At 35.9% G+C, this 24,800-nt stretch overlaps 6 protein-coding genes and 1 pseudogene across 9 annotated transcripts; 5 read left to right on the top strand and 2 right to left on the bottom strand.

Annotated features, from left to right (window-relative positions):
- Positions 1 to 74: 74 nt before the first annotated feature.
- Positions 75 to 4,040, bottom strand: AT1G32120 (serine/threonine-protein phosphatase 7 long form-like protein). Its single transcript, NM_102945.3, has 2 exons — positions 1,506 to 4,040; positions 75 to 1,425 (listed from the first exon to the last, which is right to left on the bottom strand). The coding sequence occupies exons 1-2, from the start codon at positions 3,538 to 3,540 to the stop codon at positions 524 to 526; spliced, it is 2,937 nt and encodes a 978-aa protein (NP_174491.2). The 5' UTR covers positions 3,541 to 4,040; the 3' UTR covers positions 75 to 523.
- A 115-nt stretch (positions 4,041 to 4,155) lies between these two features.
- AT1G32110 lies at positions 4,156 to 4,289 on the top strand (annotated as a pseudogene). The gene has a single exon.
- A 4,160-nt stretch (positions 4,290 to 8,449) lies between these two features.
- Positions 8,450 to 10,306, top strand: PRR1 (pinoresinol reductase 1). The gene is made up of 4 exons (NM_102944.3): positions 8,450 to 8,860; positions 9,150 to 9,390; positions 9,501 to 9,704; positions 9,834 to 10,306. The coding sequence occupies exons 1-4, from the start codon at positions 8,513 to 8,515 to the stop codon at positions 9,992 to 9,994; spliced, it is 954 nt and encodes a 317-aa protein (NP_174490.1). The 5' UTR covers positions 8,450 to 8,512; the 3' UTR covers positions 9,995 to 10,306.
- Positions 10,307 to 12,299: 1,993 nt separating this feature from the next.
- AT1G32090 (early-responsive to dehydration stress protein (ERD4)) lies at positions 12,300 to 16,473 on the top strand. Its single transcript, NM_102943.6, has 11 exons — positions 12,300 to 12,741; positions 13,359 to 13,511; positions 13,608 to 13,743; positions 13,823 to 13,924; positions 14,008 to 14,127; positions 14,208 to 14,288; positions 14,363 to 14,703; positions 14,783 to 15,028; positions 15,123 to 15,447; positions 15,537 to 15,770; positions 15,857 to 16,473. Exons 1-11 carry the CDS (start codon positions 12,425 to 12,427, stop codon positions 16,220 to 16,222), a joined length of 2,421 nt encoding a protein of 806 aa, NP_174489.1. The 5' UTR covers positions 12,300 to 12,424; the 3' UTR covers positions 16,223 to 16,473.
- Positions 16,474 to 16,569: 96 nt separating this feature from the next.
- LrgB (uncharacterized protein) lies at positions 16,570 to 19,224 on the top strand. Its single transcript, NM_102942.4, has 8 exons — positions 16,570 to 16,985; positions 17,058 to 17,373; positions 17,513 to 17,774; positions 17,863 to 17,978; positions 18,079 to 18,188; positions 18,269 to 18,446; positions 18,516 to 18,645; positions 18,744 to 19,224. The coding sequence occupies exons 1-8, from the start codon at positions 16,710 to 16,712 to the stop codon at positions 18,892 to 18,894; spliced, it is 1,539 nt and encodes a 512-aa protein (NP_564388.1). The 5' UTR covers positions 16,570 to 16,709; the 3' UTR covers positions 18,895 to 19,224.
- An 804-nt stretch (positions 19,225 to 20,028) lies between these two features.
- NSI (nuclear shuttle interacting) lies at positions 20,029 to 21,859 on the top strand. 3 transcript variants are annotated; one of them, NM_102941.3, is made up of 8 exons: positions 20,029 to 20,217; positions 20,292 to 20,365; positions 20,473 to 20,533; positions 20,610 to 20,808; positions 20,897 to 21,008; positions 21,126 to 21,241; positions 21,348 to 21,441; positions 21,539 to 21,859. In NM_102941.3, the coding sequence occupies exons 1-8, from the start codon at positions 20,177 to 20,179 to the stop codon at positions 21,613 to 21,615; spliced, it is 774 nt and encodes a 257-aa protein (NP_564387.1). In that variant the 5' UTR covers positions 20,029 to 20,176; the 3' UTR covers positions 21,616 to 21,859. The 3 variants fall into 3 exon arrangements, with proteins under 3 accessions (NP_564387.1, NP_973950.1, NP_001077641.1); NM_202221.2 differs by having other exon boundaries at positions 20,128 to 20,217; positions 20,289 to 20,365; positions 21,539 to 21,847; NM_001084172.1 differs by having other exon boundaries at positions 20,150 to 20,217; positions 20,289 to 20,365; positions 21,129 to 21,241; positions 21,539 to 21,784.
- Positions 21,827 to 24,267, bottom strand: PRK (phosphoribulokinase). The gene is made up of 5 exons (NM_102940.6): positions 23,275 to 24,267; positions 22,922 to 23,006; positions 22,737 to 22,821; positions 22,412 to 22,656; positions 21,827 to 22,308 (listed from the first exon to the last, which is right to left on the bottom strand). Exons 1-5 carry the CDS (start codon positions 23,796 to 23,798, stop codon positions 22,060 to 22,062), a joined length of 1,188 nt encoding a protein of 395 aa, NP_174486.1. The 5' UTR covers positions 23,799 to 24,267; the 3' UTR covers positions 21,827 to 22,059.
- Positions 24,268 to 24,800: the final 533 nt, after the last annotated feature.

The following is a 24,800-nucleotide window of genomic DNA, read 5'->3' as shown; positions in this document are numbered from 1 at the left end:
TTGACGAAGAACACTGTTTTATCTTTCTGATAGCTAACGCTTTGGATCCTTGTGTGGATCTACTCCACCTTTGATTCAACCATTTTGGTTTCTTTGTCTTGATTTTGGAGATTTTTGAGGTTAATTGCTTGAGGAGTGGCCACCAAATTCGTAAGAACAATAGGAGATTGTTGTAAAAAGGTGACACAAACAAGCCAACCTGGTTACTCATCATTACAGTAAGTCTCTGTGACATGTTTTGATGCAGTGTGCAGCTTGTTATGCGTAAATGTAGCCGTTTTCGAGCAGTAAAGCTCCAGACTTTAGTTGACAGGATTGTAGTTTCAAAAGAATGGTTCTTTACAGGCTTTAAGCTAGTAAGAACTCAAACATTGTCTTAGTTTTTGCACTGTTTAGATTATACTGTGTCTACCCTTTTGTGTAGCTTTTGGATCCCACTTCAAAGTATTTATATTGAATGAGTTGGAACAAAAAAAGATGAAGATTTTAAAGGTCTAGTAGTCAGATTCTAAGAGATCAAGAACTAAGCATCATCATTATCTTGTATGTTCAATGCGAATTTAATAGATTGTAGATCATGTAGAACATTATGGACCCCTTTGCTTAGATCTTCAAATTGTTGCTTTGGTATCTGATATGTCACTTCACCATCTTCGCCAACTTGTTCCCGTAGAGTCACCACCTCTTCCAGTAACTTATTAGCCTTACTGATATCGAGCTGAGTTTTTATTGGTGATTCTTGTTTGGAAACTATGATGCTTGTGTCAGTATTTCTCTTGACAACAGAATTGCCTCCGGATGATGAATTACCACATGAGTTGACATTTTCTGAGGATCTTGGTGATTTATTCCTTGTTGCAGAAGGAGAACCAGAAATAGATGGTGTCTTGTTCAATTCTTTTGAAACTCGCGGGCTTGGGGGATGATTGTAACCACGTGAACTGGAAGCTTCATGAGATCTTGGTGGCTTCTTCCTCGTTGAAGAAGAACCAGATAAAGAAGATGACTTGTACGGTTCTTTTGAAGCTCGCAGGCTTGGGGTATGGTTGTAACCACGTGAATTGGCAGCTTCATGAGATCTTGGAGGCTTCTTCCTCGTTGAAGAAGAAGAGACAGACAAAGAAGATGACATGTACGGTTCTTTTGAAACTCGTGGGCTTGGGGGATTTTTCTGACCACGCGAGTTAATAGCTTCAGGAGATCTTTGTGACGTCTTCCTCTTTAAAGGATAACTAGAAACAGATGGTGTCCTGTTCGATTCTTTGGAAACTCGTGAGCTTGTGGAGTTGTGGTGCTTTATGTAGTTCTCTTGCTTAGGAGGATGAGCAACAGACGATGTATGTCTTGGAACCCAAGGAGAAGAGCTCGATTGCTTGGCTAAGTCTGCTACCCGAGGTAACATGTTCGGTTTTTTGACAGGAGAATCTGTTAAAGAAAGTTAAGATGTCAATCCAGAAACAAGAGAATCAACAGTGAGACCTGAACATGAAAGCACATCATTTTACCACTTTGCTTTGGCGAAAACGTATGTGTCTTGGATGGAGATCTCCCAGGCGAGCTAGGAAGCTGAAACGTGACATGACCCTGACTCTTTGTTCCCCCCGAGCCCCTGAGAGCTCCCTTAAGATCCTTAACATCATCCGCTGCTCTTCCCGAGCTTCTATCAGGGCTCTTTGTCGATCTAGGTGAGGATCGCTGAACCCATTTAAGATTATCAGAGCTTCTAGCAGGACTCTTTGTCGATCGAGCTGATGATGTCTCAACCCATTCAGGCTCATCAGAACTTCTATCAGGGCTCTTTTTCGGTCTATGTGATGATCTCTGAACCCATTCAGGCTTCTTGAAAGGATGCTTAGTTGCTTGCTCTGAACCCGTGAGACTCCCTGCATAGCTACTACTGCCATGGCTTCGACCATCTGCTCTACTCACCTCGATGCTTGATCCAGTAACAGATGTCTCTCTTTTTGTCTCTATTTCCCTCTTCTTTACCACCTCTTGATCTTTTCCCTCAGCTTTTGCTGCTGATATTTTCTTTGTTACCTTTGTAGGAGTCGTTGCAGCAGTTGTTGTTGTAGTCACAGGTTTCTGTTTTGAATGTGAAGCCAGAAGCGTTTTGAAAATTTTCTCAGCCCCTAACTGCAAAACCGCAACAGAAAGTTTCCACCACCGAATGTACCCAACCGTAACATCAGCCTCGTGAAGCCGAGCAGGAAAGTACAACATTCCATCAGCAATGGGACGGATATAATCTTTCCAGGCCAATTCCGGCGTCTCAATTCTAGCTGGAACTACGCCGGGAACATCCTGATCATAACCAAACTGCAATGCCACACGGTGAGGATAATAAGGTTCAATGCAATCCAAACCAACCAGTTTAGCAAACCTCAAACACCGACCAAAGGCTACAATGTTCTCATCAGGTCTTACTCGAACCCAACAGTCATCTTCAAAGTAAAACTTTGGGAATCTGAAGTTATTCACAGGTTTTGTATATGGACGATAGTCGAAACTCTCTTTAGCCGAGTCCAACACCGCTCTGATATTCTCAGGATAGCCATACACATCCTGACCACCACCATAATGATGCCACCGCGCTATCCGCGGTTCACCAGTCTTTAACTGACTCGGCTGGCCAGGTGGCTGCAACGCCATGAATCTCTCCAGAGCCCAAACCTGCACAAACTGAAACGGAGACTTCACCACCACTGTCTCTTTCTCACTATAACCAGTAAGAAACTCCTTCAAAACCCCAAGATCCCCGTAAATCCTAGCTAAAACCGCCGGAGCAAGAGCCAACCTAACACCCTTAGCAAGCTGAACCGCAGCCGGAAACAGCTTCTCTCTCAACACGTCACCCGAATTAGTGAAGACGAAACGCGAAAGCCACGAAACCATAAACGCCTCATGCTCAATCTCATTCCCTGAATTCATCATCTCTTTCATCCACATACTAACACAACATTTCTTCTCCAAACTCACCTCAATATAACGTTTCGCCTCCTTCATCTTCTCCTCCACCTCCTTCATACCATCTCGTTTAACCGGAGCCAAAGCATTGTTCCCAGTAACAGACAATCCTCCAAGAACAATCATATCCTCCAACGTCAACGTCGCTTCACCCCAAGGAAACACAAATGTATTCGTCTCAATACACCATTTCTCCACCAACGCCACAATCAAATCATCATGCCTCTTAATCTGATACCTAGACGCCAAAATCGCATCGTAAACACCAGATTTCTTCCACACCGTGGCGTGTGACTTAGCCATTACATTAACCCACTCAATCCAGTTCAACGACGGAGTTCCCCACCCTGGAAACGAGATCTTCGCCGTTGGATCAAACCCTTCCGGTGGTCTACACACAAACGCATCGAGAGGAAGGTCAAAGACATCGTCGTCGATAGATGCCGTTGTGTAGTTTAAGAACCTCGCCGTTCGTAAAGATTCAAACTTTTCACCGTCGGGACACATTAAAGCTTCCCTGACTTGAACAATTTGTTCATCTTCTTGATCAGAAGATCCTCGAGACTCCTCCATTATTAGGTCGGAGAACCAAAAACACAAATTTTAGGGTTTTGGGTCAATTTCTGGCTAAAGTTTAGAAATTTACAATGGGGAAAGAAAGGAGAAGCAGTTGAGAGACAAAATCTTGACTCCGGCGCGTTTGTTGCCGGAGATCCCGACAGAATTTTCCCGCTTAACGGGGAAGAAGAAGGAAACAAAAAATGTTTTTTAAAAAGAAACAAAATTTAAAATCTATTTAGAGATATGATAATAATCTAACGGTGGTGGAGCTTTGCTTTTACGTCAGAAGTATACTTCAATTGGAAAATTTTATCCTGTTCCTGTTTTTTGGAACTTTTTTTGGTAAATACAGAAATCTCATTCTAGAAATTATTTTTGTTACAGCTATGAGCTTTACATAAAAAGTATTTTCCAGATAGTATAAGCAGCATAACCAATTTTTATGTAGAATTAACAAAGTGAGAAGAGAGAGGAATTCTAAAAGTTATTAGGAAAAAAACACGTGATTTATATTCTTCAAACTAATTAGATTTTTCTTTTTGTTCAGAAATTAGGATTTTAAAAATTACAAAATACCTTATATATTATTTAAGCTTCTTAATAAAAAAAAATAGTCAAGATTTTGTTTTCATGAAAACTCGGATTTACTAAAAAAAGACGAAGAAATAGATTTCTTATTTCATTCCAATCGATTTAAACGCAAGAGAAAGAATTCATACCACATTCAGGTATCTCGGTTGAAATACTCGTAAATGGTATTTGTGTTTTTAGATTATTAATTTTAGTAATCTCATTTATGAAGTGTTTATTCTCGTTTTCAAGAAATTCTGAATCCAAAATATGAAACAAACCTCGGAAGGAGTTTCCATGTAATCTACGTTTTTCTTTTCACTTAAAAATAAATTATAGATTTAGTTTTACAAAATTGGCAGTTAACGAAACAATTGCAGAAACTAAGCCGACAAACAACATAATAACTAAGAGTCTAAAGTCCAAGAATATGGGAAGCCTACAAACACAACTTCTAATGCATAACAAATCCGAATTCAAGGAAGGGCAAAACATAAACTAACTGAAACATGGAAGATCAAAATCTATAAACAGAATCTAGAACAAGAGACTTTGTAATCTACGTTTTAATACCAACTAAGAAAAAGTTTATCATTAATTAAAAATGTTAATACTAATTAATTAAATGGTAGATAACGGCTACTAGAAAGAGAATTAAAATTCTCTAAAGATTAAGTTTATTAAAGATCCACATAATACAGCCCATTAAAGGCCCAGTCAGTTTTGGGGATCTAGTGCTTTGAAATGTGAGAAAAAATTTTACATTATTATTGGGTATAGTGATGTAATTCATTAAATTAGATTCATTAAACTAGGGGCACATAGATGCAGTCATGCAGAATGTTCCAATACATAAACTATTAATGTTTTATAAGTTAAAAAGTCATAAGATTTGGCTTTTGACATTTGAGTTACATTGTTAATTCAAAAAGTGCATGCTTTCGAGAAGATCAAAAACTTTTTTCTTATTTTTTATTTTATCTACCACTGACTTGGTCAAATTTTTAGCCTTTGTGAAAGAATTTTATTTTTGCATGAATTTAAACCGGTTGATTTAAAACAAATACATTACTTTTGCTAAAGATGGTTCAAGGCGTCCAACAAATACACTGACATAGCAAATTTTGAAATAATCAACTAAAAAATTATTCAACAAATTCAACTGCCTAATCCGGTGGAAACATGCATTAATGGATATAGTATTAAACATCTTTCATTACTTAGAGAAATTTTCAAGGTCAAAACATATACAAAGATATATAAAAATGTTATAATAAGATTTTTTGTTTTAAAGATCAAAGTAGAGTAATATGATATTTGTAACCAAGGGCGTTTTTACTTTTTATCATGTATAAGGGCATCTCCAAGGCTAAACACCATTTTGGTGTTCAAATTACACTATTTTTAGCACTAAAACTTATGTTCTCTCCAACCATAACACCAAAAATCACACTAAAAGAATAATCTACTATTATATTATTTATTTAAAAGATTTCTTTTATTATTTAATAGTTTTGATTAATATTTATTATTAGTATAGAAATACATAACATTATAAAAATAGTACATTGAAATATATATTTAAAAATACATAAATTTTTAACTATTTTAAGTATTTTCATACATAATAATATAAAAATATCATAATTAAATCAACAATTTCAAAAGATATAATATATTAATGTATACATTCATTTTTATATTTTATATTTATTAATCATTTGTAATTTTATATCTGTTAATTGAATTTTTATTGATATAATAAGTGAATAGTGTTTAGAGTTGTGAATAGTATCACACCAAATTTGATGTAACACTGTAGCATTACACTAAAATGGTGTGAATTTTAGAGTTCCATTGGAGAGCTTTTAGTGCAAAAATTACACTAAAATGGTGTTTTAGAGTTTCATTGGAGTTGGCCTAAGTGATTTCAGTTTTAAAAACAAATGGTGTATATAAATAGGGGTTTTGAAAAAAATATATAGATATTAATTAGAGTCTATGATTTTAAAAAAATATAACATACATAAAAATGGACCTATAACTTTTTTGAAAATTATTATATCTCATAGATATACTTTATATAGATGGACCAACATATAGTTTGAGACAACCATGGTTTTAGTCTCATTCCTAATTTCTCCAATTACTCCATTCAAGTGTAGGTGTGAATCAAACATCCAACAAATCTCTAGCGGTACCTTGAATATTGGACGAAACACTGAAACTGTAACCAATTTTATAAGGACAGAACACAAATTCAACTACTTTTTAATTATTACAAGAATGATTTCTTTTTTTTTAAGGATAGAACACAAATCTTCACACGTGGCATCTTCCACAACCAATCACGGTGCTCTCACCAACCCCATAATTAATTTCTCTTATCTATTTGTCATAATTGTTTTTGTTTTCTCCCACAATTATCTTCTAATTCTTTAGTCCACAGCCCCGCTTCGAGAAAAAGGCACGTAATCCTTTGTTTCTCATTCACATTTTCATTTGATTCTAAAATAATATTGGCCATTATTATACATTAACTTTCACCAGAAATTCGTATCTATTTTTGTGTTGATTTAATCGGAATTTGTAATTTAGTAGTCTGCATTCATATTATGTGGAGAACACTCTCTCGAGCAGTCAAGATTTTGTGACGAACCTTATAGAGTTGGTCAAGAATATGCATTTCCCTATCGATTGACCAGCTTTTTAATATTTTTAAGACAATTTTTGTCTACTTCGAAATCTTTCGTATAAATTTTAAAATGAATATTTTGGTATCTAGCATCAGGTTTGTTGATGTTGTATTCTAATCCAGTTTGAGAAACCAATCATCCTTACATATTTTAATTTAGTTTGTGAGGTTGACACAAAAACAAAATCTATAGAAAACTGCATGACGTAGGGTTAATTTGTTCATTGTCTTCAATCTTTTTTCCTGTTGTTTATGATAAAATTAATAACGTTTGATAGTTGATGTTTAAATGTTACAAAATTATTACCCTTCAAAAGATATCATAATTTTTGTGTTTTTAATTTCAGAAAATCATTATGTTTTATACAATTTGATGTTGTAGTTTTCTTTTTGTTCCACTTTGTATCTATATTATTATTATATTTGTTTGTTACTAATAGAAAGAGGAGAAAAGTACAATTAATATTATTAAATTAATAAAAAAATAATTAAAAAATAAAATAAAAAGTTACTTTACTTAATTTATGTGAAAAGAGGAGTAAACGCAAACAAAGAGAGAAGCTCTGTTTTCATATGGCGTTTGATCATTTATTTTTATTTTTTAAAAAATGTCGAGATTAGGTGAACTACTAGTCTACTAATAAGGATTATTATTCCATTGCAAAGAATCTAAAAAGCTCAGATGACATTTGTAAGTCATCACAATAAGGTTGAATAGCTCAGAAGAGTGCGGCGTGTGGGTCATAACGCCACCACTTAAACAATTATTTACTTCGGAGCATTTAGAGATTTACAAAATACACCTATTTGTAGATTTTTAATCTATATTACACATATTGTACCAAATTTTATGTGAATATGATGGCCGAAAAAGAAAGAAAAAATTGTGGCCGATTAGGGGATTCTTTGTGACCATTGAAAAATTGACTATATACACATAGAATTTCAAACAAATGATGTCATGTTTGTAAATGAATACATGCGTAAGCTTTTTAACTGGTATAGAATATAGATTAATTATATATGGAGATAAAAATCTGCTCATGTTACATGTTTTCAAACTCCAATTGAAGAGTTGGCGAATTGTTTTTTCTAAAGTCAATAGTTATGTCAGAAATAGTTAATTTTTGTCAAAGTATACTAAAACGGCCAAATTAATCTCTATTCTCTAATTAAAGTGTTAGCGAAAGATCCCACCAAAACATGTCACCACGAGTTAGAACAATAATCGCTTTCAGAAAGGTCTAGTGGAGTCATCAGGTGTCGTGAGACACATTAGTAAACGAACACGTTAGTCAAATTATTAAGAGACTATGGTTCCACACTGGTAAAGACCCAAGAACTGACTAATCTGTTTTCATATAGACATCTCTATTTTTGTGTTACAATCCAATTATGTACTATTTTCGGAATTAAGATATTATTTACTAATCGTGGATTACCTAATATAAATTCTTTAAAATAATCAAAGAGTATATTTTGTCATAAGTATTCATTGAAAAAGGATATGGTGAGAAAAGTATTAATAGAAAATACGTATTTTCTTTCATAGGCATCATATCAAATGTCGATATCTTTACTTATAATGCATACAATTATCGGTTAGGTGTACACATATATATGTAAATGTATATGTTTCGATTCATTATATATATACACAATCAAGAGAGGCTCTTTCAACCAAAACATTGATCTATAGAGAGAGAGAGAGAACAAAAAATGGGAGAGAGCAAACGCACCGAGAAAACGCGCGTTTTGGTGGTTGGAGCGACTGGATACATAGGGAAGAGGATAGTAAGGGCGTGTTTGGCTGAAGGTCACGAGACTTACGTTTTGCAGAGGCCAGAGATTGGTCTCGAAATCGAGAAAGTCCAACTCTTTCTTTCTTTCAAGAAACTCGGCGCACGTATCGTTGAAGGTTCTTTCTCCGACCATCAAAGCCTCGTATCCGCCGTGAAACTTGTTGACGTCGTTGTCTCCGCCATGTCCGGTGTTCACTTCCGTAGCCATAACATTCTAGTCCAGCTCAAGCTCGTCGAAGCTATCAAAGAGGCTGGTAACGTAAAGGTATAATAAACTATAAATTAAAGTTTAATTATGATTGATCGGTTTAGAAAATTGTGCGGTTAATCTGAAAAAAATCTTATAAGTAAAGAAACCACACGAAAATAAAATTAAAAAAGCCGGAGAGTTTATTTTTGTTTTACTATTTACATTTCATTTATAAGAAAAAAAACGTCAACGGTAAAAGATCCATATTGCATGCATACAAAGAAACTTGATACTCTTGTTGATTATTATTACTTTTTGTTTCTTGTTGTAATTATAATGATATACGTAAGATTAATAATTTCAGCGGTTTTTACCATCTGAATTTGGTATGGATCCACCACGTATGGGACATGCGCTACCGCCCGGAAGAGAAACCTTTGACCAGAAAATGGAAGTGCGTCAGGCGATAGAGGCTGCCGGAATTCCTTACACTTACGTTGTGGGTGCTTGCTTTGCCGCCTACTTCGCCGGAAACTTGTCTCAGATGGTAACTTTACTTCCTCCGAAAGAAAAAGTTAATATTTATGGTGATGGAAATGTAAAAGGTAAAATTTTCAAACTCTTTTTTAACTCTTTGTGGTTATATACCTTTTAAGACTTTAAATTAGATCAAGCCCATCTAAACCAATCAATTTAAACCGTTTTATATTTGTAGTGGTGTTTGCGGATGAAGATGATATCGCAAAATACACCGCGAAAACGTTAAACGATCCACGGACATTAAACAAAACCGTGAATATTAGACCTCCCGACAACGTTCTCACGCAGTTGGAATTAGTTCAGATCTGGGAAAAGCTAACCGGAAAAGAATTGGAGAAAACAAATATTGCTGCACAAGACTTCCTCGCCAACATTGAACGTAAGTCCAAGCAATAGTGTAACGTAATCTACTTTATGTTCGGCAACATATCCTTAATGGGCCAGGCTTTAGGTCTATTTGAAAAATATAGCCCATCAACTTTATTTGATTTCTTTTACATGTATGTAGAAATGGAGATTCCACACCAAGCAGGGATAGGACATTTCTATCACATTTTCTATGAAGGATGTCTCACTGATCACGAAGTCGGAGAAGACGAAGAAGCTTCTAGTCTTTATCCTGACGTCAAGTACAAACGCATGGATGATTACTTAAGAATGTTCCTCTGATTTGACCAAGTCTTATCTATACTAAATACACATATCAAAAGTTTGATGTTTTATATTCATTCATGTTCTGCTATATATGCAAATTTAAAAATATATTCTTCATGCAAGAAAAAATATTATCTTTGGTTTTTAACAACCAATAAAAAGAACAACAACAACACAAGGAGTAAGGCGTTGGTAACTCTACTGATTGAACCCTACCTCGTAACTTCTAGTATGGAAGAATACGGAGGTCCAAAGCTCGAGAGGTTTGATGAAATCTTGTATCTCGGTTCGTAACTAAGATCAGAACAAAAAACACACACAACAACAACAACAACAAAATATCCATGGAATTGCATCGATATGAAAGAAGACTACTAACAAATGAGAAAAAAAATCAGTAGGAAAGTAGAAATATGAAAGATCACAAGTTTTTGTTTCTTAAAGCAAAAAAACCATAAAACCCACTTGTAAGCCCAGTCTTTAATTTATATACCAGTGCTAAACTATGTGGTTGCAAGTTGGAATTGGAACTTTCTAAGTGTATGTGAATATGCATAAATTGAAACCAAACAATTAGTTGAGCTTGTGTACTAAATTATTGTAATCGCCGCCAAAAGATAAGTAATAATAAACTATTGCTCTCTTTTGTGGACAACAACGCACACGAGACTATACAAAATTTGATGGAATAAAAGACAGCGCATAAGACAAGATAAACAAAGGCTGATAATTGCATAATGTGCATATGGGACTTTTGGAGTGTCATCAATGAATCACGAGGACGGATGTTAGTATATTACAATTGTTTATTACAAACTCGAATAATTCCAATTTACCATCATTGACACATAAACATTATGAAATCAAATGGTTTGATAATGATCCTTGCATATATAATTATAAAAATCATCAACCCGAATTTGAGTTCGAATGAAAACAGATAATTTTACTATCCACTACTACGTCACATATTTTTTTTTAGTCGCGATTTCGTACAAACTAATCGGTGGTTAATTAAAACGTAAAAGTCAAATATTTTTGTTGTGGATAGAATGTAAACAATACTTTTTTAAGTCATAAGAAGGCAACACAAGCAATGTTAGCATAATGTTTATTGCCAACGAGTAGATAAACGTGGATGAGCGCATCAAGACATGTTACTAATCCCAAAACCTTAAGCAAAAGCGATATTAAAATTTATCAAGATCATAGACTCTGTACATAATATTTTTATTCCTGAAATGACTAAAAATTGTATGACTGATCAAACGTATAGAATTGTATAACGTTTGTTGACAAAAACTTGTTCGTCAAAATTTTCTTCTATATTTTAAATAAAGCTAAAACGAGTCCATATTTTATTCCCGCAAAGCTTTTTGATTTCCTCGACCAAAATAAATGCATGTCCTACCTAAAAACTATAAGTACATCTCCTAATACGAAGAATATAATTTTATCATGATTTGTCATTTGGTTATAATTTATCCATTATTTAGATTAGGTAACCGAAAACTTTGCCTTTATTTGAAAAGTTAATACAGAAACTCATAAAAGGCAAATACAAGATGCTTCTCCATATATCAAACCTTATTTAATTTCTAGTATACCAAAAGAAGTCAAAAGAAAACGAAATTTACTCCATCACTCGATGATTTCACGCGTGCTACTACTTTGATAGTTGGTCACTACAATAAGCAATGAGCATTTCTCAATTCTCATACTCTCTTTAGGAATATAATCGTAACAAAAAAACATCAAATGAATTATTCAAAATTTATTTCCCAAAAGAAAAAGATTTTGATATCTAACCAAATTTAAATCCGGCCCACACAACATGATACTTTGACACCAAATGTTGAGGGTTTCTCTTATCTCTTGGCTCTAAACCTAATTCCAACCCAAAAAAAAACATATGAAATAGTACAATACAAATATCAAGGGGTCTTAAAGATATTTCCAAAATATAAGTAAGAGGAAATGAAAATTAGCTGTATACAATATAATATATTGTCCATAATTTTTTTATATATATAATATGGTATTACCTTATGTCAATTAGTTATAATTATACATTACAATTGATAAACATGCAATGATTTGTGGGTTTTAGTTTAAATAATTTTCAAACATTATTATGTAACTTATGTTTAACTATTATGAATTTTTTTTATCTTTTCGGATGTCATCTATCTTAGTATTAGATCAAAATAATTTACCATAAAATCTGTAGAAAGATTTTTTAATTTTTTTGGTAAGGTGAAGAAAAAATCATTTGTTTATAGAAATGGATAATATTTTTATATAACAATTGGAAAAAAACCTCAAAAATAAAAATATTAGAAACTCCTAGAGTTTGGATACTTTCTTCATTCTCTTTCTTTCTCCTTTACGCCACTCTCCATCAAAACCCATCTCTCTTCTCTTTCTCTCTCGAGTTTATCAACAATGGCGACTCTACAAGACATAGGAGTCTCAGCTCTCATCAACCTCTTCGGTGCTTTCTTATTTCTTATAGCATTCGCTGTCTTAAGAATCCAACCCATCAACGACAGAGTTTACTTCCCCAAATGGTATCTCACCGGAGAAAGAAACAGTCCTCGGCGCTCCGACAGAACTCTCGTCGGAAAATTCGTAAACCTCAACTACAAGACTTACTTCACGTTCCTTAATTGGATGCCTCAAGCTATGAAAATGAGTGAATCAGAGATTATTCGTCATGCTGGTCTTGATTCTGCTATCTTCCTTAGGATTTACACTCTCGGGTAAGTATTTTATCTTCTTCTTCTCGGAATTTGGTTTTGTCTTACATAAAAAACGAAACTTTTTGAGAGTTTGAGTTGTTTGCTAGTAAAATCTGTTGAGAAGTCAATATCTCGAGAAAATGAAAGAACAAAAAAATCGAAACTTTTTCAATATTGATAGAAAAATGTTGATTATTACAGTTGCTCTTTATTTTTATTGTCCTACATAATTATTTCACTAAGATTTGATTAATGGTTCTCGAGAGAAAAATTGTTACTTTCGAGAAAATTTATGTTTTTTTGGTTCTTGTTCTTGTGGGTTTTTTGTGGGATTGATTGTAATCTCCAAGAACGAATTTTTACGAGTGACAAATTCCCGAATTTCACGGTTTTAAGAATCTTTACTCGTGAGAATGATTGTACTTTATTTTAACAATATAAAGAATGTACAGCTAAGTTTCAGATTTGTCTGCTCTGTATTCCACAAAGACAAAAGCAATAGAAGTTTCGTTTCTGTTCACTGTTTCGTGTTTGTTTCCTGAGAAAAAGTCACTCTTTAGATATCTTTCTTTTTTCCCCGGGAAAGTTACTGTAAAAATTTATGTGAGAATCTGAATAATTTGTTGGTTTGTTGGCAGCTTGAAGATCTTTGCACCAGTGATGGTATTAGCGCTTGTTGTTCTTGTTCCAGTAAATGTATCAAGTGGAACACTTTTCTTCTTGAAGAAGGAACTTGTGGTCAGCAATATCGATAAGCTCTCTATATCCAATGTTCAGCCCAAATCTTCAAAGTGAGCTTACTTGTGAACTAAAATTATGCTTTACTAATCAATGAGTTTTACTGGCTAAAGTTTAACATTTCTGTGTATGTGTGTGTGTGTGTTTAGGTTCTTCTTTCATATTGCAGTAGAGTACATTTTCACGTTCTGGGCATGTTTCATGCTCTACAGAGAATACAATAATGTCGCTATTATGCGTCTGCAGTATTTAGCTTCACAGCGTAGGCGTCCAGAACAGTTCACTGTGAGTGAAAAAGCCGCAAACTTCAAACATGGATAATTGTTGCATCTATGTTTATATATACTACTGTTTGTTTTTGCAGGTTGTTGTTAGAAACGTCCCTGACATGCCTGGTCACTCGGTTCCCGATACCGTTGATCAGTTCTTTAAGACGAATCACCCTGAGCATTACCTCTGTCATCAAGTAATTTTGTTTGTCCTTCATCACTTACTTTAGTTGTAGAATGCGTTAGTGTGTGATTGATGAATTCAACATTCTTGTTTCAGGCTGTTTATAATGCGAACACTTACGCAAAGCTGGTGAAGCAAAGAGCGAAGTTGCAACGTTGGTTTGACTATTATGTGCTGAAGCATCAACGTAATCCGCATAAGCAGCCTACTTGCAGAGTTAGTCTCTCCCACGCCATTTGTTTAGCTTTTTGAAATGAAACGATGTTGATTGTGATGGGCGGATTTTCTTTTTTCAGACAGGTTTTCTTGGTCTATGGGGTAAGAGGGTTGATTCCATTGAGTACTACAAGCAACAAATCAAGGAGTTTGACCACAATGTAAGCCATTCATTTGCTTTTTAAGTTACTGCTGAAACAGAAACTTAAACCTCGTTTCATCTTTGGTGATACAGATGTCTTTGGAGCGTCAAAAAGTTCTCAAGGACTCCAAGCTAATGCTTCCTGTTGCATTTGTGTCGTTTGATTCACGATGGGGTGCTGCTGTTTGTGCACAGACGCAGCAGAGCAAGAATCCGACATTATGGTTAACGAGTAGTGCTCCAGAGCCTCGTGATATCTATTGGCAAAACCTTGCTATACCTTTTATCTCTTTAACCATCCGGAAACTCGTAATTGGTGTCTCAGTCTTTGCCTTGGTCTTTTTCTACATGATTCCTATCGCCTTCGTGCAATCTCTTGCCAATTTAGAAGGTCTTGACAGAGTTGCACCTTTCCTCAGACCTGTTACTAGATTGTAAGTCTCTCCATCTATCTCGGTTTTTTGCTTCTTGGTATGTTAGACCATTGATCCCTCTCCTTGGTATTTATTGCAGGGATTTCATCAAGTCATTCTTACAGGGTTTCCTCCCCGGTCTTGCGCTGAAAATTTTCTTGTGGATTCTCCCTACGGTTCTGCTAATTATGTCGAAGATTGAGGGATACATCGCTTTATCAACCCTTGAGCGTAGAGCAGCAGCAAAGTACTATTACTTCATGTTAGTTAATGTGTTCTTGGGAAGTATCATTGCTGGAACCGCGTTTGAGCAGCTGCACTCTTTCCTTCACCAATCACCATCTCAGTAAACCACCTTTTACTTCTATTAACCGTCTAAAGATTCTAACTTTGAATTAAAACTCATATCTTAAATGCTCTTGTTTATTGTGTTTATGCAGGATTCCTCGAACCATTGGGGTCTCCATACCGATGAAAGCTACATTCTTTATCACATACATAATGGTTGACGGATGGGCTGGGATTGCAGGTGAGATTCTCCGGTTAAAGCCCCTCGTGATTTTCCACTTGAAGAACATGTTTATTGTGAAGACTGAAGAAGATAGAGTGAGAGCAATGGACCCTGGTTTTGTCGATTTCAAGGAGACTATCCCATCTCTCCAGCTCTACTTCCTCTTGGGAATTGTCTACACTGCTGTTACTCCCATTCTTCTTCCTTTCATTCTCATATTCTTTGCCTTTGCTTACTTGGTCTATCGCCATCAGGTTCGGTTTCATACCCAATCACCCGTCGTATCTAATTCTCCGCTAAATTTTGGGTTTTCTTGATGGTGCTTTCTTGGTTTACAATGCAGATAATCAATGTTTACAACCAACAATACGAGAGTTGTGGAGCGTTTTGGCCGCACGTTCATGGCCGGATAATCGCAAGCTTGTTGATATCTCAGCTTCTGCTAATGGGACTTTTGGCTTCTAAAAAGGCAGCTGACTCAACTCCATTGCTTATCATCTTACCCATTCTCACACTTTCTTTCCACAAGTATTGCAAACACCGCTTCGAACCTGCCTTTCGACAATACCCTCTTGAGGTAAATAAAGAATCTTTTGGGCTCTCTTCCTAAAAAAAAAAGGTTTAAAGCCTTCTTACAAAGACCCGTGTTTTTGGTCTTAACAGGAAGCAATGGCGAAAGACAAGTTAGAGAAGGAAACAGAACCGGAGTTGAACATGAAAGCAGATCTTGCAGATGCTTACTTGCACCCAATTTTCCATTCATTCGAGAAAGAAGTAGAATTATCATCATCATCATCATCAGAAAAAGAGACTCACCAAGAAGAGACACCAGAGGTAAGAGTGGACAAACATGAAACACAGTCGTCTAGTCCTGTGACAGAGCTCGGTACTTCTTCCCATCACCATCATGTCTACAATTCCACTTCCCCTTCTTCTCACTACGCTTCAGCTTATGAGCAGTCATCGTCTCAGTATGAATATCACTACAATACTCATCAGTACGAGGAGCATGAGTACCGTTACAATTGATCTCTAGACAGAAGAAAAATATGTAATCTCTTATGAGTGTCATAACTAAAGGTTTCTTTTGGTCTAGGTTTAGGTTATTTGTTAGCTGACTTTGGTTTCGGTTTTAAAGGTTAGGAAATTGGTGTTAGTGTCATTCACTTGTATGAAAATATATTCGAAGATTTAATTTATTGTCATCTTTCAAGCCTATTGTAATTGTAAAATTTGGTTTATTGGATATGATAAAAGTTACGTTAGAAAATACTCTAATAAAAAAGATGTATCAAAAACTATATTAATATTAAATTAAAGTAGACAAAAGACCTTTCTTAACGGAAAAACCTAACCCGGAAAAAGACAAAACTGGATCCTCTTGTCGATAGAACTTTCTCTCTTGTCCATACAAATATCGTAATCCAATTTCAATCACAAACATCATTAACGAAGATGGAGAAGACTATGATGTGCCGTCTCTTAGAATCACATCCACGTCGTCGTCTCCATACCCATGGCTACTCTTTTAGCCACTCCTATCTTCTCTCCTTTAGCTTCTTCTCCAGCAAGGAACCGTCTTTCTTGCTCTAAGATCCGTTTCGGTTCCAAAAATGGGAAAATTCTCAATTCTGATGGTGCCCAGAAGTTGAATCTCTCAAAATTCCGTAAACCCGATGGCCAAAGATTTCTACAAATGGGTTCTTCTAAAGAGATGAACTTTGAGAGAAAACTCTCAGTCCAAGCTATGGATGGTGCAGGAACAGGAAACACATCAACGATCTCTCGTAACGTAAGCTTCACGATGTTGTTTATTTACCATTTTATTGTAACAGCTTTTTAAAGTTTTGAATTTTTCGTTCAGGTAATTGCGATAAGTCACTTGTTGGTATCACTTGGGATCATTCTTGCTGCAGACTATTTCTTGAAGCAGGCGTTTGTAGCAGCGTCTATTAAGTTCCCAAGTGCTTTGTTTGGGATGTTCTGTATTTTCTCTGTTCTTATGATATTTGATTCGGTTGTTCCTGCTGCTGCAAATGGTTTGATGAATTTCTTCGAGCCTGCGTTTCTGTTTATCCAAAGATGGCTTCCTTTGTTCTATGTTCCTTCTCTTGTTGTTCTTCCTCTTTCTGTTAGAGATATTCCGGCTGCTTCAGGTGTCAAAATCTGCTACATTGTAGGTATGAACTTGATCTTCACTTGGTTAATGATCTTGTGTTCTCTGGTAGCTTTTATGGGTTTTTTGTCTAATTGCTCTGTTTTGTTTATTATTTAATGCTGATCTGATGTCAATGTTGATTTGAATGTTTGTTTGTATAGCCGGTGGATGGTTGGCGTCACTTTGTGTAGCAGGGTACACAGCTATTGCAGTGAGAAAAATGGTGAAAACCGAAATGACGGAAGCCGAGCCTATGGCAAAACCATCACCATTTTCAACACTTGAGCTATGGAGTTGGAGTGGAATCTTTGTTGTGTCGTTTGTTGGTGCTCTGTTTTACCCTAATTCATTGGGGACAAGTGCAAGAACTTCTCTCCCTTTCCTTCTTTCTTCAACTGTGCTAGGTTACATTGTAGGTTCTGGGTAATATTCAAAAACCCTTCTTTGTTCTCCATCTTTAAGCCTCTCTATCTCGCGGTTATTCTCAGTGTCTTATCTTTCTTTCTTCCAGGTTGCCATCTTCTATTAAGAAAGTTTTCCATCCGATAATCTGCTGCGCGCTATCTGCAGTACTTGCTGCTCTAGCTTTTGGGTATGCTTCAGGATCTGGACTTGATCCTGTTTTAGGTAAAGTTACCTTCACTATGAAAGAAACTATAGAGAAACCCTTTTTTGACCTAAAACAGAAAGTAAAAGCATTTTGTTAACTGCTCTTTAATGGTGACAGGAAACTACCTTACCAAAGTAGCATCAGATCCTGGTGCTGGTGACATCTTAATGGGTTTTCTTGGCTCTGTCATTCTCTCTTTCGCTTTCTCCATGTTCAAACAAAGAAAGGTAAAACAAACAACAAACTTGTTCTGTTTTGCTTTAGAAAACTGGTAACAATCGCTTTGGTTTGCCTCTGTCTTCTTCAGCTCGTGAAGAGGCACGCAGCTGAGATCTTCACATCTGTGATAGTTTCAACGGTATTCTCGCTCTACTCCACTGCTCTTGTTGGACGTTTAGTCGGTTTAGAACCTTCTTTAACGGTTTCAATCCTACCTCGCTGCATCACGGTTGCATTGGCCCTTAGCATTGTATCACTCTTTGAAGGTATATATGTTTCTTCTTCTTCTCAACACATTAAAGAACATCCCTAACGAATTTGTTGGACATTTTCAGGGACCAATTCGTCTCTTACAGCAGCTGTAGTCGTTGTGACTGGTCTGATTGGAGCTAACTTTGTACAAGTTGTTCTTGACAAACTGCGTTTACGTGATCCAATTGCTCGGGGAATTGCAACTGCTTCAAGGTGACTCCATTACAAAAGATCTTTCACATTTTGAATTAAAATTATGCATTAATGCCATTAGGATCAAAAGACATGACCTTTCTATTTTTTATGGACAGTGCTCATGGACTTGGAACAGCAGCTTTGTCGGCTAAGGAGCCAGAGGCTCTTCCCTTTTGTGCAATAGCTTATGCTCTTACCGGAATCTTCGGATCGTTACTGTGTTCTGTTCCTGCCGTCCGACAGAGTTTGCTAGCGGTCGTCGGCTGAGGATTGATGATGTGGCGAAACACGATTGATGGTCTCAAAGCTGGCGAGTTACTTAAAATATGAGAGCAGTTTGCTTTGGATGTCAAATAAGCTTGTATTAATGAAAAAGATGATGGAAAATGTTTATTTATTTTATTTTATATATGTAAATGTTGTGAGATTTGTACAACATACATAAATTTTATATAGGAGTAGGATGTCCCAGCTTTCCAAAAATTTGTCACAAAGGTATATTGTCTCCATTTGAGGAAGATGAGATTTGTCGATGAAAACTTCGTCCTCTAGTTGAGTTTGTTACGTTGACTAGACAATAATTGCTCATATAGTAATAGCAGGTTGAAGATTCATTTGATGGAGTTAATGTTGAAGGCCAAATGAGGAGAAACAATAGATTCAGCAACATATCCTCGAAGGCCGTTAGTCGTGGACTTGGCGAAGGCGCTAGCAATTGGCTGAGACTGAGACGCTAGTTGTTAATGAAGAAAGTTTCACATTGGAAGTTGGGGTTAGTATCAAGTAGTATATAAAGAGTTAGAGTCACTCTACTTATTGCCAATTGATTTTAGGTTGGAATGTCATGTTAAGCCCAAATCTATCACTGGAAGTACCTCATAGCACCAATGATCAGTTTTGATAGCAGCTTCATACTTGCAATCCCAACCAATAGTGATCTATGAAGTATATTAAGAAATGTTAGAAACAAATATTCTAAAGCTTCCACGGCTCTTTATTTGCTTTGAATGATTATTTTAATAATTTGATTATTAGAACCAAAGTATGTTAAAAATTTAAGATTTTATGAAAATGGATAAATTTAAGATTATTTTGAATAGTCATTTATATATATATATATATATATATATATATAAATTGCTAACCGATCCAGGAAAAACAAAACCGAAACAAAACTGGTTGCGAAAATCTTATAAAATGATAATAGATTTTGATATGCTGGTAAATTTACATTTCACTTTTCTTAAAATGTGAATATAAATATTTTAATTTAGAAATTTATGTATTCTTTATTTTTCTTTTCTGTCAAACAGAAAAATCTGTCTTCAATTTCATCTTGTATGTGATAAAAAAAAATTATAAGAAGTCCCCAGTAACAATCCTTTACAAACAAATTGATGAATTCAACAAAAATAAGGGAGAGGGCAAAAGCGTAAATAACAAAAGTCGATGACGAGGGCCAAAGCCCCAATGGAAGGTGTTAAGCTAAACTCTCTTCTTGTCTGATATTTCTTCTACTCTCAAGTCTCAACCACATAACCAATAAAAAATGCTACTAATCCCAATTTCTTCTTCTTCGTCTTCGTCTATGTAAGTTTCCTCCTTTTTAACATTCAAATTCTCATCTCTTAACCATATTACTAACATCGTCTTTGTTGTAGTAGCCCTCCTCCTAATTCATATCCATCGAATCATCACTCTCTGTTTTTCTCCAATCTCACATTCCCAATTCAACATGGTACTTATCCTTCATCAATCTGTTGACTTTTTTTTTCAATTTCACAATTCAAATTCGAAGATTTGGGTCTTCGTATCAAGAGTTGAGATTACAATTCTGTTCTTCAGGAAGTAGAAAGTTGAAGACTTTGCGACTCAGAGCCAATTTCTGGGAGTCAATCCGATCTGGGTACTGAAAAAGCTTCATACTTTACTTACTCATATGAGAAATTAGGGGCTGATACTATAACACACCATTGTTGCAGGTTTGTGAAGAATAATAATAGTACGCAACTTGTGGAACCACCTTCTATAGTCAATGATGAAGAAGAAGAGACTGAGCCATTGTTACCTGTGGAATTTACTTTAGTTGAGAGAAATCTTGAAGATGGTTTAGTTGAAGAGATCATATTTTCTTCTGGTGGTGAGATTGATGTTTATGATCTTCAAGGTCTTTGTGATAAGGTAGTTTAAAACACTACTCCTGTGCTCTGTTTATGCTTGATGATACTTCAAAAACTCTCATTTATGGTTATCTTATGGGAAAATATAGGTGGGATGGCCAAGGAGACCGTTAGTGAAACTAGCTGCTGCTTTGAAGAATAGTTATATGGTTGCTACTTTGCATTCTGTAATGAAGTCATCATCAGATTCAGATTCATCAGGTGCTTATAACTAAGTATAACACTTTTCTTGACTCACTATAAGCAATGTGTATATATATACAAAGAGGATGTTTTGATGAACATCTTAGCGGATTTTGGAGAAGTTATTTGACACAGAAGGCGGGGATGGGGAGAAGCAGCAGGAGAAGAAGCTTATTGGTATGGCACGTGCGACGTCGGATCATGCCTTTAATGCTACAATTTGGGATGTTCTTGTTGATCCTGAATATCAGGTTAATCAAAACAAATGATATGGTTTTTGCATTTAGTTTTTGCTTGCCAATATAAATGCTTTGTGTTTGATGTTAATTGGTGTTTGTGTTTGTTTTCACGTTTCAGGGTCAAGGGCTAGGTAAAGCTCTTGTTGAAAAACTTGTAAGGGCTCTTCTTCAAAGAGATATTGGTAACATATCTCTGTTTGCAGATAGTCAAGGTAAAACATCGAATCACTGTTTAATCTGCAATTTTTGTGGTCAAAATATTTGGATTTGTTCTTACTTAGTTGTTGAATCTGTGTTCCTTTTTTGTAGTTGTGGATTTCTATCAGAACTTGGGGTTTGAGGCTGATCCAGAAGGCATCAAAGGCATGTTTTGGTACCCAAAGTAGTACTTGGTGATTGCAAGAAAATGGGATTGTTACTTGTATGTATAATTTCTTTGCTTTCTTATATGGAATCTATAAGGAAGTTTGAACTGTGTAATTTGTAATCCAAAAGCTATTTGACATTCAAGTATTCAACATGAGTATGATCAATAGGATAAAACTGTTCTTTCTTTTGCTTAGTTGATTTGTGGTTTGAATCTACTTTGATGCTGTAAAGAACAAATTTTGAAGGCGTTCTATAAACTGAACTGTTATTGCTCTGCTATTCACTTCTCTACATTACAGGCTTTTTCTTTTTATCTCCACACAAATTACAAACAAGCAAGACCGTCCTTTTCGCCATGAAAATCCGCGGTAAACAACGCATAAAGAAAGAAAGAAATAAGAAAAAGAAGAAACTGCGGATGTATTTATCGACGCGTTCTATTTGGCTTCGCTTCGTTTGTTTTAGGCTTTAGCTTCTGCACGAGCAGTGGCTTTGTTGGCAATGAGCTGCTCATAGAGATCTCTGATCTTCAATCCAACAATGGTTTGGAAAAGACCAGTACCGTTGTTGCTACCCGGGAAATCAGCATGTTTGAGCATTTGTTGAGTGACTTCTCCGTAGAATTTGGTCGAGAGGTTGCTCAAGTGACTTTCCACGTAAATCAGCTCGTCCAGTCTATCAAATTGTCCATCCATCTCCAAAACTGATACCTGAGAGAAACAAAAAGGGAGATATATGCAATGAGTCTAAATTCTCATACACATGCATTTTCATTCATTTCTCACAATATGTCATTATGCAATATGAATGTACCTCATGGTCGAAGTAGGAGTCAGGTTCGTAGTTGAACTTGATGCCAGGGTACGAGCAAGTGAGTTTGCGGCCGCAAGGAATCCACGAGATGGTTGAACCTTCATCGAACAGGTAAACCGGGCTGAAGTACTTAACACCTTCCTTCATTATCAATCTCACTCTCAACACTTTCCCTTCGTTGTCATCTGGGATCAGAGTCGTAGGAAGCACTTCTATGACCGCATCCGCGTACTGCTTTTGCGGGTCTGTATAAGCCATTGAAAATATTATAAACTGATCAAGCCGAATATGACACGGGGTTACATCAAGAAATTAGGAGTGTTACCGATGAATGCATCGAAGTCGGGCTTTCGGGCTTCGATACTCGCTTTGATGCTCTCCAAACTGTGACCTCTTTCAGCCATGTCCCTCTGTGACCATCAAAAACGTTACAGATTCAGTTTTATAAGATAAACCGAAAACGTTCCACAAAATGGTGTAAATGTAGTTGAATTATTCAAAGAAATTCACCTGAATTTTCCAAGCGAATTTGACTTCGTTGCTAATGTCCAAGTAGATACTGAAGTCTAGTAAGTCTCTTACTCGCTCATCAAACCTTCACAAGTAGATAAATATTATTATAAAACATTACAAGTACCAAAACTATAGACTTAATTATTCGAATAAAAATTAATCGGTGTCACACACTACATGCATAGATTCAAAGATCCATCTTTAATTATTCTGATACTGATTCTAGTATAAATCTAAGTCCAGATTCTTAATCATCGAAATTCCGACAAGATAAGAGACTTCCAAACTCTAAAATTTGAGTATGTCTAAGATACAAAACAGAGTATCATAACAGAGTATGTGTAGCTTACATTGGGTGAAGACCTTCGATGACAAGAATCTTAGGAGGCTGAATAAGCTCCGGAGGGTCAAGAAGTCCAGTGACATGGTTATAAATCGGTTTCTCGACGGCTATACCATTCTTAAGAGCTTTGACTTGCTCATACATGAGATCAAAGTCATTGGCGCGTGGGTCCAAAGCGGTGACTTTCTGCTCTTTCCTACCGTACCTATCCAAAGAATGGTAATCATCAAGACAGATCACAGTGGTCGTGTCGCTGATGAGTGTGTTGGAATCAGGGTTCCCGCCTTTTGGTGGCTTAGCAGCGCCACCAAAGACGCTGGTGAGCCTCCGCATAAAGGTACTTTTGCCGCAGCCAGAGTCAGCAGCTAGTCCGATCACGATGGTTTCTTGTGCGCAAGTGATGAGTGTGTTGAATCTACGGTTGGTTTGTGGTTGACGACGGTAGAGGAAGACTTGTTTGGAGGAGGAAGAAGAGGTTAAGAAATGAGTTGAATTGAGAGCTTGTGTTGAGTAGATAGTTGAGACAGCCATTGTTGTTTGTTTGGTGTTTTGGTCTCCTCTTCTTCTCCGCCTAAGCTCTTTTTTTTTTGTTTAGCTTTGTGAGCTCAGGTTGAGTGATGAGGATTTAGGATAGAATGAAAGAAATGTGGGTAACGATTTTTGATTTTATGGTTTTTTGTGTGGTGATATAGAGATGTGATTTTTTTTTTTTTTGAAAATAAGATTAAATGGGGAAAGAGAGAAATGAGAGGAGGACAATGGGTCTATAGGAAAAACAGATGGCAATTTGCAGAGAAGAAAAGGAGTTTTATTTTGTTTTGTTTTGGTTTAATGTGGTTGTGTGATGATTGGCTCATGTTTTGGTTTCTTGAAGTAAAATTGTTTGTAATGTTGATTAGTCTCTATGTTAAGATGTTGTTGATAAGATAAGAGGATAAGAAAACATTTATAGCCATTAAAAAACCAAAGATCATATCTTATTTACTTCATGAAGTAATAAACTTATGGTAATTTTGTTTGATTTTTTTGGCTAAAAGATAATTTGGAGAATAGAGTTTGGGAGAGGAGTGGAGTTGCCGATGAAGTGATAAAACTAACAGGGCATGGAGGGAGACGTTGCTTGGTGGTTATTTGCTTATTTTTTTGGGATTTGGATATTTGAATTGACACGTGGGAGATTCTAATTGGACAGATGGGGATTAGGTGTTTAAGGTCTGAAGATGAAGGAGAGAGTATTATGTGGGTCACATTTACACGTCACCGTATATCCCCCCTTGGCTTCGAATCTTTATGGTCTTTGAACAACTTACCTTTTTATGCTTTTATTTTTTTCTATAGGGATCAAAGCCTTCTTGCGTTACCTTAACAATGGGCTTCAAGCCTACCAATTAATAAAGACACCAAGAGTTTTTTTTTTTTTTTTTTTTTTGTGAACAGATACCAGAAGTTTATTACTCATGAATTTCACCGTAGGGTAATTAGTAAAAGAGATTACATCGGGATTAAAAAAACAAAACCATGGTTTATTTATCG

The sequence above is a fragment of the Arabidopsis thaliana genome (genome assembly GCF_000001735.4).
Source record: "Arabidopsis thaliana chromosome 1 sequence".
NCBI lineage: Eukaryota > Viridiplantae > Streptophyta > Magnoliopsida > Brassicales > Brassicaceae > Arabidopsis > Arabidopsis thaliana.
This window is presented reverse-complemented; position numbering and strand designations above follow the sequence as displayed.

Bases quoted from the DNA above. Each gene is read 5' to 3' on its own strand.
- AT1G32120 (NM_102945.3), bottom strand. From the start codon at position 3,540: ATGGAGGAGTCTCGAGGATCTTCTGATCAAGAAGATGAACAAATTGTT. The intron at 1,426-1,505 runs GTAAAATGATGT...TTTCTTTAACAG, and splicing joins GTTTTCGCCAAAGCAAAGTG to ATTCTCCTGTCAAAAAACCG.
- PRR1 (NM_102944.3), top strand. From the start codon at position 8,513: ATGGGAGAGAGCAAACGCACCGAGAAAACGCGCGTTTTGGTGGTTGGA. The intron at 9,391-9,500 runs GTAAAATTTTCA...TTATATTTGTAG, and splicing joins TGGTGATGGAAATGTAAAAG to TGGTGTTTGCGGATGAAGAT. The intron at 9,705-9,833 runs GTAAGTCCAAGC...ACATGTATGTAG, and splicing joins CTTCCTCGCCAACATTGAAC to AAATGGAGATTCCACACCAA.
- AT1G32090 (NM_102943.6), top strand. From the start codon at position 12,425: ATGGCGACTCTACAAGACATAGGAGTCTCAGCTCTCATCAACCTCTTC. The intron at 14,704-14,782 runs GTAAGTCTCTCC...TATTTATTGCAG, and splicing joins CTCAGACCTGTTACTAGATT to GGATTTCATCAAGTCATTCT. The intron at 15,771-15,856 runs GTAAATAAAGAA...TGGTCTTAACAG, and splicing joins TTCGACAATACCCTCTTGAG to GAAGCAATGGCGAAAGACAA.
- LrgB (NM_102942.4), top strand. From the start codon at position 16,710: ATGGCTACTCTTTTAGCCACTCCTATCTTCTCTCCTTTAGCTTCTTCT. The intron at 17,775-17,862 runs GTAATATTCAAA...TCTTTCTTCCAG, and splicing joins GGTTACATTGTAGGTTCTGG to GTTGCCATCTTCTATTAAGA. The intron at 18,189-18,268 runs GTAAAACAAACA...TGTCTTCTTCAG, and splicing joins CCATGTTCAAACAAAGAAAG to CTCGTGAAGAGGCACGCAGC.
- NSI (NM_202221.2), top strand. From the start codon at position 20,177: ATGCTACTAATCCCAATTTCTTCTTCTTCGTCTTCGTCTAT. The intron at 20,218-20,288 runs GTAAGTTTCCTC...TCTTTGTTGTAG, and splicing joins TCTTCTTCGTCTTCGTCTAT to TAGCCCTCCTCCTAATTCAT. The intron at 21,009-21,125 runs GTGCTTATAACT...TATTTGACACAG, and splicing joins ATCAGATTCAGATTCATCAG to AAGGCGGGGATGGGGAGAAG.
- PRK (NM_102940.6), bottom strand. From the start codon at position 23,798: ATGGCTGTCTCAACTATCTACTCAACACAAGCTCTCAATTCAACTCAT. The intron at 22,822-22,921 runs GTGAATTTCTTT...TGATGGTCACAG, and splicing joins AATTCGCTTGGAAAATTCAG to AGGGACATGGCTGAAAGAGG. The intron at 22,657-22,736 runs GTAACACTCCTA...TGGCTTATACAG, and splicing joins CGACTTCGATGCATTCATCG to ACCCGCAAAAGCAGTACGCG.